This window comes from Eutrema salsugineum, unplaced genomic scaffold, assembly GCF_000478725.1.
Source record: "Eutrema salsugineum unplaced genomic scaffold, Eutsalg1_0 scaffold_6, whole genome shotgun sequence".
NCBI lineage: Eukaryota > Viridiplantae > Streptophyta > Magnoliopsida > Brassicales > Brassicaceae > Eutrema > Eutrema salsugineum.
The window spans coordinates 7,345,415-7,359,829 of record NW_006256547.1 but is presented as its reverse complement, the minus strand read 5'-3'; the positions used below and the strand labels follow the sequence as shown (position 1 = coordinate 7,359,829).

Here is a 14,415-nt window from a genome sequence, read left to right as displayed (position 1 = left end):
ATAGATTGTATATTGATTCAAACGATATAGTATAACTATTTTTTTGTATAAACAGTTTATTGTTGTAAGTTGTTAAATATGTTTTTATTAATTTTTTTTAAAATAAACATGTTATTATTGATTAAAATAGACTTTTTATATTATTAGTGCTATTATTAATATATGAAAATTCTTTTTTATTTTTTAGAATTAAACTTATGTTAAACATGGAATAAAATCAGTATTTTTTGTACTAATATATAGTAGAAATCAAAGGCGGAGCTGAAGGAAGAGTGGAGTCAGCTGATCCCAACAAATTTTAAAAATTTAAATTATGCAGTACTAAATTTAATGGTTAGACACAGTGCCGAACCGATCAATTTGGATGCTCGCGTCTAACTTTTTAAAATATGTTTTTTAATATTTTTTTCAAAATTAAAATAATAAAAATAAAACAAAACTTAATAAAATAATTAAACTCCATAAATAGTTTGTAAGAAAAGAAAAATATCCAATAAAACTATATGTTTTATTGCTGAAATATAGATTTTTTTGTATTTTTCCGTGTAAAATCGTTCATTAAACTGTCGTAGTCGAGTTTTTCAACCATAGCTGTTTCAATTGATAACAAAGCTATGGGTGGACGCGGATTCACTTGGAAGGTGGGAGGGGGGGCGAAGTCCCCCACGGTACAATTTCCTTATTGGGTTAGATTTAGGTTTTCCTTTACCTAGTGGGTTTAGAAGTTGGGTTTTTGGGGTTATAAATACAAGATTTAGGGTTTGTAATTATTCATTCACACAATTAATAAAAAAACCCTAAACAGGTGTTTGCCTCATTTTACGATTTTTTCTATTGTTTATTGTTTTCTTCGTGCTTGATTTTTAACACCATTCAATCGCTCTTGTGACATAGTAGCGCACAAATAATCATTTATCAGTTTCAACTTCAAGAAATTATCATTGATGGCCGATATTAGTTTTTTATATCAAATAAAAATCCAAAAGTTTGTTTATACTTTTAGAACGATTCAAACCTAAATTCGAGAGAAACTAGAATTTGATCCCTAATATTTTTTTTTTAACAAAAAATATGCCCCTTAATGGATGCCGCAAAAAATTATGCTATGGATGTCTGTGGCGGTCACCTCCCTCCTTCAAAGCCGGGCCTGATTAAACATGTTAATGGTTAATTTTGTCTTCATTGCCCCAGTATCTATCGATCATATTTTATTATTGACTCATTTTTCACCTTTTTTCTTGGCCCATGAAAATTTCTTCAGTGTGACATCTCATAACCATTACTTATTGTCTCCAATCTCCATTATCAATCTCCATTATTAATCCTAGATTTAAATTTTCAATTTTCAATTTATTTCTTTTTCATTTTAACCACTTTAAAAATATCCATCTTTTTTTTCTTTATATTACACATTTACTTAACTTAAACTATATTTTATTTATCTCTTGTTGTTAATCATATTTGAATTTTAAATTCTGTTTATTTATCGTAATACTACTTTTTTAATTCTCTTCTAGTTTTTTCTTTCTTTATAATTATACAAATGGTTTTTAGTAAACTATATTAAACGTTGTTTATAAGCTGATGAACAAAATTACTAAAAAATAAGTTATTGCAAAAAGAAAATATTTTATTTCGGCTGAAGTTGTTTAAATAATATTTTTCAGCTATAAGATTACAACAAAATAATTATATGTGACATATTTTTGAAATTTAAATAAGAAAAAACTTTTTGTATATCAGAAACTACTTATGATATTTTACATATTTTATATTTATATTATATTTTAATTTTAGTTGAATAATTTTCGGATTTTATCGCTGGTTGAAGAAATTAAAGGTATATAAATTAAAAAAAATTGAAGTAAAAGTATATGTATCAAAATAAATATTATAGATTAATTATTTTTTCGTTATTAAAAATGAAATTGTTAAAAACATTAATAATGTTGCTTGCTAAATTATCAGACATGTATATATTTTTTATCCATTTTTCATTGAATTAACCCTATTGATATTTGGTACTATCACTATCATTTTTGATTGGTTAGAGAATTGTTCGTTAAATAGCGACCAAGTAAATGATATTTAATTTTGATGATATAATTTCGCATCAAAAATAGTAAACACATGGAGCGTTATACTACACGTGTCTTTGGTATTATACAAGAGCTGTACACATGGACAAGTTAAAAGTATTGTTTTTTTCCATTAACAGTAACAGTATTGTTTTTTCCGCTTTTAAGGAAAATTTATTAACCATGTAAAAAGCTATTGTAAAAAACACATATTTACAAGAGTTTCTTTCTTTTGATGAGAAATAAGAAAGTAATGCAGAACGACGACTAAAATGTAAAAACAAGAACAGGAGTAGAAAATCAATTTTACAAGGGTTGATATTTGACGTCTTCAAAACATTCACTAAAATTCATATACAATAAAATTTTGCATTATTCGACATTAAGACACTTCCAACTTGACACCAACGGACCAACCATTTTGTACCGAGTTTCAAACTTGGATATTAAAACACAGATTTAATTAATTAATTTATTTAAATCCGTTTTTCGATAATATGATCAAAACCTAGATTTTTCTTCGTTGGCATGTGATAAGGAGGATATAATTGTGTTTTTCGAAAGAATAAAAAAAATTATAATTTCCAAAAATATTCGAAACAAGGTGTACTGTCTTATAACCAAAAAATGTGGAAAATGCAGAAAAAAAAAAGAAAAAGAAAAAAACGACAAATCGTCGTCACACCACTGTGGCAAGAAAAAGAAGTAATATTCAAGAAGATATTTCTACCTTTCACTATACTTTCTTAATTAAATATTCTAAAATATCTACTAAATACTAATCAATAATCTCGATCGTTCATATACCGCTTTATAGCCCCTTTATATAGTGCCATCTCCCTCATTAGCTCCTACACAGTTAACATTTGTCTCCAACGCCCTCTCTCTCTTAAAAAATGAAGCTTTCTATGCGTTTGATCTCAGCTCTTCTCCTCGTGTTCATGATCTTCGTCGCCACAGGTTCTTTACTCATAACTTAATATCTTAACTTTTGTATAGATTGATGCAATTGCAAATATGTAATCATTTACATATACATATATATATATATATATTTATGGATCTATATCTATATTTTTATCAATTGTTCTTGTTAATGCTCATATGATAAGTATAATTTTTTTAATCATATTTCAATCCTCTACCGTTGTGGACGTCTTAACTAGCAAACATACTATTCTTGTTCCATAATCTTTGAAGATTATTTAATATGGATTATGCATGAGAACATGAAACTAAGCTATGGACTATAACCCAAGTTTTTGTGTTTTTGTCTAGGGATGGGTCCAGTGACGGTGGAGGCACGAAAGTGTGAGTCGAAAAGCCACAGGTTCAAGGGTAAATGCCTGAGCGAAACAAACTGCAAAAACGTGTGCCACAACGAAGGCTTTACGGGAGGTAACTGCCGTGGATTCCGTCGTCGTTGCTTCTGCACCAGAAACTGCTGATCCATCGATTCCCAACTTACAATCTTCGATCCATCATTTTCTTGCATGTGTGTGTTTGCTTCTTTCTATCGAATCTTCCGTACAGTACCATCTCGTACCGTACACGTGTGTGTGTGTGTTCTCGAATAAGTATTTTGGTTTGTGTGTTTAATTTCAGTTTTTAATGTAACGTTAAATCAACTAATGGCTTTTATTTCATTTTATTATGGAGCTTCTACAAACTATAAAAATGTTTATGCTATTAACAGATATTGGTACTATCACTATCAATTTAGATTGGTTAGATAATTGCTCGTTAAATAGCGACCAAGTAAATGATATTTAATTCTGCTGATATAATTTCGCTTTGAAAAATAGTAACACATGGAGCGTTATACTACACGTGTCTTTGGTATTATACAAGTGCTCTACACATGGACTAGTAACAGTATTTTAAAGCATGTTAAAATGCTATATTATCAAAAAAGCTTTTTTTACAAGAGTCTTTGATTCTTGTGATGAGAAATAAGCAAAGTAATGCAGAACGATGATAAAATGTTAAACTAAGAACATGAGTAGAAAAGCAAATTTACAAGGGTTGATATTTCACGTCTTTAAAACATTAACTAAAAGTCATATACAACAAAATTTTGCATTAGTCGACATTAAGACATTTCCAACTTGACACCAACCAATTTTTAGCGAGACACGTTTCAAACTTGGATAAAAAAGAGATTAATGTTGTGAAAATTTAGAAACTTTATTAATCACTGGAATGTATATATAAAGTACATAGGGAATCTAGGTTAAGTACAATGCCCTGATGGGCCTAATGAGCCGGTATAAGAGTCCATATATGATATGTGTTATAACACTCCCCCTTGGACGAGTGAACCGGGTCAGCTATTCAATCGGGATCTCGATAATGCGCTGGGGAATGTTGCCTCATTAAAACCTTACCAGGAAAAAACCCAGTGGGACAAAACCATGGTGAAGGAAAAAGAGTACAACACGCATTACTCCCCCTGATTGTAGCATCACTGCAGATCTCTAAGTCTATACATTCCTATCTGTTTGACGAGCTTCCGGTGTGTTGAAGTAGGCAATGATTTGGTGAAGAGGTCAGCTGAATTCTCACTGGATCGGACCTGCTGAGCGCTGAGAGTGCCGTCCTTCTGCCAGTCTGAGGTTGAGAAGAACTTCGGTAGAATGTGCTTCGTCCGATCTCCTTTGATATATCCTTCCTTGAGCTGAGCTATGCATGCCGCGTTGTCTTCATACATCACCGTGGGCTGTGTGTCTTCGTCCATACCACAATCTCTGCGGATGTGCTGAGTCATGGAGCGCAGCCAGACGCATTCCCTACTAGCCTCATGAATGGCTAGGATTTCAGCATGGTTTGATGAAGTGGCAGTGAGTGTCTACTTCATTGATCACCAAGAGATAGCTGTTCCTCCATGCGTAAAAACGTAGCCAGTTTGAGACTTGGCAGTGTGCGGATCTGATAGATATCCTGCATCGGCGAAGCCGACTAACCCATCTTTATTTTGGTTAGTATAGAAGAGTCCTAAGTCTTGAGTACCTCGAAGGTATCTTAGGAGATGTTTTATACCGTTCCAGTGCCTCTGAGTTGGAGATGAACTATATCGAGCGAGGAGGTTCACGGCGAAACATATGTCTGGTCTAGTGTGACTAGCCAGGTACATTAACGCTCCTACAGCACTGAGGTATGGCTTTTCAGGACCAAGGATTTCTTCATCATCCTTTTTGGGACCAAGAGGGTCATCACTTAAGCTTCTAACTACCATTGGGCTGGTCAATGGGTGAGCTTGGTTCATATTAAATCGCTTGAGTACCTTTTCGATATAAGCCGATTGATGCACAAGGATTCCTCCTTTGATGTACTCAAGTTGTAATCCCAAACAGTACTTTGTTTTGCCTAGGTCTTTCATTTCGAATTCTGCTTTTAAGCAGTCGACTGTTTGGGAGATCTCACCAGATGTTCCGAGGATGTTTAGATCATCCACGTATACTGCTATGATTACAAATCCTTTGTTTGAGTACTTCTTGATGAAGATGCATGGACTGATGGGGTCATTTTTGTAGCCTTCTTTGATGAGGTAATCGCTGAGGCGGTTGTACCACATACGCCCACTTTGTTTCAGTCCATACAAGGATTTTTTCAGCCTGATGCAGTATTGATCTCGAGATGCATTTTTGTCTTTTAGTTCAATGCCATCTGGGAGTCTCATATATATTTCATTGTCCACGGGCCCATAGAGATATGCGGTTACAACATCCATTAACCGCAGATCAAGATTTTCTCTTATGGCCAGACTTATGAGGAATCGGAATGTTGTTGCATCCACCACTGGAGAATAAGTCTCCTCATAATCGATTCCGGGTCTCTGTGAGAATCCTTGTGCTACAAGCCGTGCTTTGTATCGAACGACTTCACCGAGTTCGTTCCTTTTGCGCACAAAGACCCATTTGTGGCCCACTGGCTTGATGTGTGATGGGGTCCGGATGATCGGACCGAACACATTTCTGAGTTTGAGACTCTTTAACTCCACGTTTATGGCTTCTTTCCATTTTAGCCAATCTGTTCGATGTGTACACTGTGTTATTGACGTGGGTTCTAGATCCTCTTGCGTGAGCGCAACATCAAGTGCTACTTTGTATGCAAAGAGTGCATTTAAGTCGACTTCTTTTCGATTCCATTGTATTCCGGACATATTGTAATTGATGGAGATCTCATTGTTATCTTCTGAACCTGGAGATTCGGCGTCCCGAACTTCCATTGAGGGTTCATTAGATTGAGTCTCAGCCGCGGCTATGTCTGATATTGCAGGAATCCCGGTTTCGGTTATTGCACCTTTCTTTGATTTCCGGGGATTCTTATCTTTGGAACCGAGAGGTCTGCCCCGTTTGAGACGTGGTGCAGACTCTGTAGCAACTTGGGTCTGTCCCGTTGGGACAGCTATTCGTATTGGTGCATTACAAGCTGGGATGTACGATTTGGTTACTTTGGTCGGGTCAGCAAAGGAATCTGGCAATTGATTAGCTAGCTTTTGATAATGAATAATCTTTTGGATCTCTGAATCACATTCTAGAGTCCGAGGATCTTGCCAATTTAATGATGTTTGATTCCATGAAAGATCTTTGACCAGCTTGTTTGTCTCACCACCTAAAGAGGGATATACCGATTCATCGAATTGGCAATCCGCATATCTGGCCTTGAAGAGATCTCCAGTGGTTGGCTCGAGATATCTTATGATGGTGGGAGAGTCAAAACCAACATATATTCCCATCCTTCTTTGAGGTCCCATTTTGGTTCGATGTGGTGGAGCAATGGGTACATATACTGAACACCCAAATGTTTTGAGATGGGAGATGTCTGGCTCATGACCCGAGAGTAGTTAGGATGGGGAATATTTGTGTTTACTAGATGGCCGGATGCGTATGAGTTCAGCAGCATGTAATACTGCATGTCCCCATGCTGAGGCCGGGAGCTTTGATCTCATGAGTAATGGTCGGGCTATCCATTGAATGCGTCTAATGAATGATTCAGCCAATCCATTTTGAGTATGGACATGTGCTACAGGATGTTCCACGGTTACCCCCATGGCCATACAGTAGTCATTAAACGCTTGTGAGGTAAATTCACCAGCATTGTCAAGGCGGATAGACTTTAGTGGGAAGTCAGGGAAATGGGCCCGCAATTTTATGATTTGGGTCAAGAACCTAGCGAAGGCTTGGTTCCGAGAGGACAAGAGACAAACATATGACCAACGGGTCGATGCGTCTATAAGGACCATGAAGTACCGGAATGGTCCGGAAGATGGATGTATAGGTCCACAGATATCGCCCTGGATTCTTTCTAGGAAATGAAGTGTTTGTTTAGAGATTTTAACTGGTGAAGGCCGAGTGATCAATTTGCCTTGAGAACAAGCTGTGCACATGAGGTGTTGAGGATAAGCTCGGTTTTCTTTGAGGGTATGCCCTTGAGAGTTTTGAATTAGTTTACGCATCATATTTGCACCGGGATGACCGAGCCGGTCGTGCCAAATAGTATAATCAGTAAACCGGGCTTTGAGAGTGGTATTAGCTTCAATCATACTGACTTTAGCATGGTAAAGTCCAGTAGAGAGCGCGGGTATGGTTTCGAGGATTTGTTTATGGCCGTCTACGGTTTTAGTGACTAGGAGGGATTCTTTGTTCCCTTGACCTTGGGTTTCTATGTGGAAACCATTCTGTCTTATATCCTTGAAGCTCAGAAGATTTCTCTTCGAACTAGGAGAATATAGAGCATCTGGTATTTCAAGTTGTGTGCCATTTGATAGCAACACATAGGCATGGCCATATCCTTCGATAAGGTTTGAGGGACCCGCGATGGTGCTAATATTTGCGGTTTGATAGGTTAGGTTTATGAAGTAACTTTTGTTTCTTAAGATAGTGTGGCTGGATCCACTATCTACGACTATGGTTTCCATTTGCTGGTGTGCTTTATTATGAATAGAAGATAGAATTCAGTATTGAGGAATTCAGAAAATGTGATAAATCATAAAGTAAAGCAGTGTCTGAGAATAAAGGCAAATGGAAAAAAAAAAATGAAACAAATCCTAAAATGAAAAAAAAAATAAAGAACAAAATCAAATTGTATCAGAGTTTCAGATGATTGAATTAATCGAGGAGATCAGCTGTTTCATAGTCCATGGGGTCGGTCTGCTCGTTTGTGGTGTTCTCATCATCAAGGAGGTCGTCACCTTCCAGGTTAGCAGCATCGACTGGCTGAGTCATGTTGGCTTCAGCAGGAGCTTTTCCGTACTTCTGGTATAGATCGCAGTGGATCTTGGGGGTGCGACATTGCTTTGTTGGGTGGTTGAACATCCCACATCTGGTACAAGCAGAGTGATCGAGGTTGGTGTGGCGGGTCGGCTTGGTGATGCCTTGACCACGACCAGGACCATAACTGAGGTTAGGTCGGTTGCCACGACCATGTCCGCGTCCACGTCTTCCACGTCCATGTCCTCGGCCATTACCACGTCCATTACCACGTCCACGGCGGTGATCTGAGGATCTATCGGGTTGAACATGGTAGGACTCTTGACGAGAAGCTGGGACAGGAGCCGATCCCGGGGGCCTCATAGCGCTGTTCCTCATAAGCAGCTGGTTATTCTTCTCAGCGAGGAGAAGACAGGACAACAAGTCTTCGTACAATGTGTGTTTCATTGCACGGTATTGTTGTTGGAGCACAACATTCTCTGTGCTGAATGTGGATAATGTTTTCTCGAGGAGATCATTATCTGTCACATCCTCGCCACAGAGTTTCCGGATGGCAACAATACGAAAGAGTTCGTTGTTGTAATCATCTACGGATTTGTAGTCCTGGAACCGAAGGTTCTTCCAGTCGAAATCTGCCTGAGGCAACTGGACCATTTTCTGATGGTCATATCGCTTTTTCAGCGCTTGCCACAATTCAAGTGGATTCTCAAGAGTGAGATATTGCTGCTTAAGGCTCGGGGCCAGATGATGGCGTATGTGACATATCGCCTGAGACTGTCCCTTACGGGATGCGGTGTTACCGTCGGTAATACACGCATCGAGTTCTTTCGATGCGAGGAACAAGCGCATGTCTAGGGCCCACTCGAGGTAGTTATCCCCGGAGACGTGAAGGACCTCGAATTCACATTTCTGAATGTTTGACATCTGAAACATGAGATTGATTTTGTTAGGGATTGTTTTGAGAAAATTTTGAATGCTGATGATGAAACTTTCTATTTTGAGAATATTTCTATTTTAGGAAAGTTTCTAAATTTGGAAAGTTTCTAATTTGGGTAATTTTCTAAATGAGGAAAGTTTCTATGTCGGGAAAATTTCTATATGAGGAAAGCTTTTATATGAGGAAACTTTCTATTAGAGGGAACTTTCTCGGAAATAGTAAATTTTAAAGGGTATGGTTTTAGTTACCCCGAACATGATGTCGGTTTAATAGCTGTGATTTAATCGGTTAAAGCCGAATATAATTTTGGTTAATGAGAACCAGGTTTAGCCGGTTTTAGGCGGTTTAGGAGGAACCCTAGGGGAGCCGAATATGATTAGGGTTTTATCTAGGGTTTTAACGGTTTGGAAAACATATTTTGGATGTGATTTCGAGATCTATAGGATCTGTGGTCGATGGTTTTAATAATTTCACAAGGACAACAAAGAAATCACGTGAAAAGGACTAGGGTTTAAGCATTATGACTTACGATTTTGAAGATTACAAAATCGTGAATCAAGCTTAGGATTTAGGGTTGATTTTCTTAGTTTATTCAATCAAGTGTTTCAAGCAAGAGAATCAACAATCAAATAAGCTGCAACAAGCTTATTAAACATGAAGAAAATCGAATAGGTTTATGCCATAAACATGGCCAAAAACGGTTGTTAGGTTTTTGTAGATTAGGGTTTTATAAAACGAGTTTAAAACCTTTGAACATGCATAAACTTGTAATTTAAACAATCAATCAACAAGTTATCAATCAATCATCAGAGTATTAAACACTTTCAATCAATTAGAGATCGATTTTTTTTTTTTTTTTTTTTTTTTTTATAGGGTTTTGAAGTGTTTAAACAACAGGTTCTATGACTCTCAGTTTTAGAAGATACCTTTTCCACCTTTGGATTTCTGACAGGCTAATGAAACTGGGAGCTAATAGACCTCAGTTAGCCGCTACAAATTCCAAGGATTGATCACCAAAACTGGAGAAGCTGCTGGTTGAAGAAGGAAAAACTCGGATCTGTTTTTTTTTTTTCCGGTTGATCGTCGTGTACTGTAAGTGTGCGTGAGGGCGCGTCCGAAGTTGGATCGACAAACGGTTTTTACCAGTAGATTCGTCTCGTCGAGGGCTTCGATTTGATATGTAGATCGTCTTCTGGTTCCTCACGGTTTGGAAGATATGCGTCTTTTAAGTTTCGACTTGCTTTTAGGGTTTTGGTGGTGGCCGGATTTATTAGGGTTTTTCGCTCAGAGAGTCTTATCGTGCTGATAACGTGTTGTGAAAATTTAGAAACTTTATTAATCACTGGAATGTATATATAGAGTACATAGGGAATCTAAGTTAAGTACAATGCCCTGATGGGTCTAATGGGCCGGTATAAGAGTCCATATATGATATGTGTTATAACAATTAATTAATTTATTTATTTAGTTCCGTTTTTTCATCTCTGAACAAAAGCTAGATTTTTTTTTCTTTGGCATGTGATAAGGATATAACTGTATTTTGCGAAAGAAGAAACAAAATTATAATATCCAAAGATATTTGAAACAAGGTATACTGTCTTATTAAATTTTGAAAAACCCCCCACTCTTTTACTTCAACGCTGGACCATGAAGAGGAATATGATAGATTTTTTTTTTTTTTTTGTCGACAAAGAGGAATATGATAGATAATGTTCGAGAATTCACACAAACTTTAGAATCCTTTGTCAACAATAGGCTTTTAAATCTGAAGACAATATAATTAATTCTTGCTACTCTCTTTCACATATTTTTTCGTTAACAAACTTTATTCAAATATCAAAGACCCATATTTAACTTTTACTACATGAATAAAATCAACCCACCTTTTTTTTAAAATTCACATACGTATATCTAAATTACAAGTGAATAAAACATGGAAAGAAAAACGAGAAAATCTTTGTCACGCCACTCTGGCAAAAATCAAGGTGAATGTGAATATCCTACGATGAAATACGAAAAAATAAATACTAAATACGCGGAAAATAATAAAAATTCATATCAAATATGTTTAATTTCTCGATCGTTCTCTTTAGTTTTTTTGATATAGAGCTTCTTCTTCTCCCATTAGCTCAACACAATACTTCCTTACAACTCTCTCTCTATATCTTTCTAAACATTTGCATCTTTCTCTTTCCAAGAATGAAAGCTTTCTCTGCATCTGAGCTCATCCATTCCTATCGTTCAGGCCCATATATCGCTTCCACGGGTTCACAGCTCATTCCAAAGACATCTAATGAATATACAATTTCATGCCAAATATGTAATCGTCTACATATTGTATCTGCATATAATCTATGACCAGTGTCTTGTTAATTACTCTTCATTCAATTATAAGAAACATTTTCTTATATACATCTACAGTTTCTATGCGTATTTTAGTGGATGCTATAGATATGTCTTGTCTTAATTTCCTTTTTCGACATTAATTTGGTTATAATTAAGCGGATTTATTACCGTTTGTATGTATGATTCTCTAGAGATGGCTCCGTTCACGGTGGATGCAAGGTGGTCTGCTAGTCGAGGAGCCAAAGGTTCAATGGACCTTGTGTGAGCAAACAATTGTGCCAATGTTTGCCACAACAACTGTAAGAATCTAAGTTTTCTTAATTACGTTCATTTAAATTCGGCTTTAGGTATCTAATGTGAACAGAGGAAATTTTATACATATCTCAACGTAAAACAAATCAACAATCACGTAAAGTAATACCTTAACATGTTTCTTCATATAAAGTAAAACACACGTACATATTATATCATGTTTTTCTAGAATAGTATACAAATACTATCTATATTTATGTTATATATCTTATAATAAGCTCAACACTGTACATTAGAGAATTTTATGAGAGAATCAATATTTCCGTGTGGATTGTGCATAACATTTATATATATTGGAGTTTGTGGATTGAACCACTGTTTTAAATTATTGAAAAAAACTGATTAGACATTTTAAAACTGGAAGATTTAGCGAAGAAATGGCCAAGAGAGTAAGGTAAATTGTAGGGTTTAATTAACTTGATTATTTAATTGATTGGTCAACCTTGAATTACGACTGCTCCTCTGGGCAAAGGTTTAAATGGTTCACATTTTGTTTCTATTTTTTTCTAAGGCCTTAAAAAAATTATTTTCATTAGTTAAAAATAAAAACCTTTTTAAAAACAATACGATTCATCCCCTTTATATATGCTGCCATTTTCTTCTTTTTCATCTTCTTAATTCCCCTTGGAACATTTGTGTCTTTATCTCTCTAAAAATGAAGCTTTCTCTGCGTTTGGTCTTTGCCCTTCTCCTCTCCTTCATCCTCCTCCTCGCCACAGGTTCATAACTCATCAGTCTCATCTCATAATTATTAATATCTAAATTTTCATGTATACACACATTTTTTGAGCATATGCAATTATCTTTATAATGTATTTATGTAGGAACCATGTCTTGTTATTCGTCATTTAGTTTTGATTTTACAACTTAGAAAACTCGTAAATCAATACAAAGAATTCAATTTCACGGATCGATTCGAATAACGTTGACGGATAAGAAACTAATTTAACATCGTTCTGATATTCGAAGTTATTATGAACCTGGGACCCATAATATTTCGGTATACAAAATTAGTTCATAAGAACATATCTGATTTCTATGATGATATTTGCGTGTTGGTGTGCATGCACATAAAGAAATGAATCAAATGATCACATGAATTAATTGTTCTTGGGCTCAGTTTTAAAGGGTCTTGTTAATTTTTGTTAGTATTTAAAGTTGATTATAAACATTAATAAAAGAAAACATAATAAATTGGAAAAAAGTAGAATAGATAAGGTAATCCTAGTCATAGAAATCTTGTGGCGGGACTTTACCGTAAAGAAATTTGAATTTAGAAGAAAAAAACAGGAATAATAGCAAAATTTTATAATGTTTACTTTCGGTTTATGAATTAAAATAAAAAAGAATACAGGAGTTCTTTTAAACCCACTAAATAATTGCTATGATAGTTTAATAAAAATAGATTTATTTGATTGTATTAAAAGTCCTTAGAACATTATATACATCTAGTATAGTTCTCCGATTTTAAAAATCAGAGCTCATTTAGATTTCATAGACGGGCTTCGAATATTTTTTCTGGCCTTGAATCTGATTATATAACATATAGCATTAGAGTATGAAAATGATCTACATACAAAGCCCATGAATGTCTCTTGTAGTTCCACATGTTGGTTATTTATATGTACAGTATATGGTTCTTCTTAATTATGGTACGTTATGGTTATGCTCCAAAACGAGAGTCTTATAAACAAGTTGGTGGGTTGATTTTGTGATATGTGTATAGGAATGGATCCAGTGGAAGCAAGAACGTGCGAGTCAGCGAGTGGGAAGTTCCAAGGAGTTTGTCTCAACTCTAAAAGCTGTGCATCTGTCTGCCAGTCCAACGAAGGTTTCTCAGGCGGTCATTGCAATAGTCTCCGTTGCTACTGCACCAAAACCTGCTAAATTTATCAGTTAAATAATCCCAATAATCTATTCTTACAAAAAAAAAATAACCAACTCATATTTTAATCCTCTTTTTCATCATTTACAAGTTTCATTTCGAGAATAATATAATAATCTCGAAAGAAACAATTTGTTTTGTACTCTGTATATATAGCCATCTCTAGGTTTTATATGATGTTGGTTTATTTGTATCGTAAGAGTTTCAATCTTTGTGAATTGATTTAAAATTGCTTATTATAATATGTATATATATATATATTATACATTCCGCCCTGTACGTAATAAATACCCATTTCATTACCTGTTTGGAAGTATAATGATTAAAAAGTAATAATGTGATTTTTAAATTCTGATCGAGTTATAAAATCATGGAACAACAATGGTTTGAAAGTATTTTGTCAATCACAAGTTTTGGTGGAACAACGATTTAGCTCTGTAGCAAGTCAATCTAAGTTTTCTATCTGGATATATTAATTTATTCATCAACTAAATGCTCATGAGTCATAACAAAGTTAAAATGGGTTAATTAAGTCGGTGAACGAAATTCAAACAATTTATGAATTCATATGACTATTCTTGTATATGCAAAATATGACTCATATATAACCTCATATACAGTGATAAATAGTCTAAAATAACCATA

General features: G+C 35.2%; 2 protein-coding genes across 2 annotated transcripts; both read left to right on the top strand.

The window, feature by feature from the left end:
- The first annotated feature begins 2,897 nt into the window (after window positions 1-2,897).
- LOC18013433 (defensin-like protein 2) lies at window positions 2,898-3,743 on the top strand. Its single transcript, XM_006395746.2, has 2 exons — window positions 2,898-3,038; window positions 3,357-3,743. The coding sequence occupies exons 1-2, from the start codon at window positions 2,975-2,977 to the stop codon at window positions 3,524-3,526; spliced, it is 234 nt and encodes a 77-aa protein (XP_006395808.1). The 5' UTR covers window positions 2,898-2,974; the 3' UTR covers window positions 3,527-3,743.
- Window positions 3,744-12,507: 8,764 nt separating this feature from the next.
- Window positions 12,508-13,964, top strand: LOC18013447 (defensin-like protein 10). The gene is made up of 2 exons (XM_006395745.2): window positions 12,508-12,604; window positions 13,612-13,964. The coding sequence occupies exons 1-2, from the start codon at window positions 12,541-12,543 to the stop codon at window positions 13,770-13,772; spliced, it is 225 nt and encodes a 74-aa protein (XP_006395807.1). The 5' UTR covers window positions 12,508-12,540; the 3' UTR covers window positions 13,773-13,964.
- Window positions 13,965-14,415: the final 451 nt, after the last annotated feature.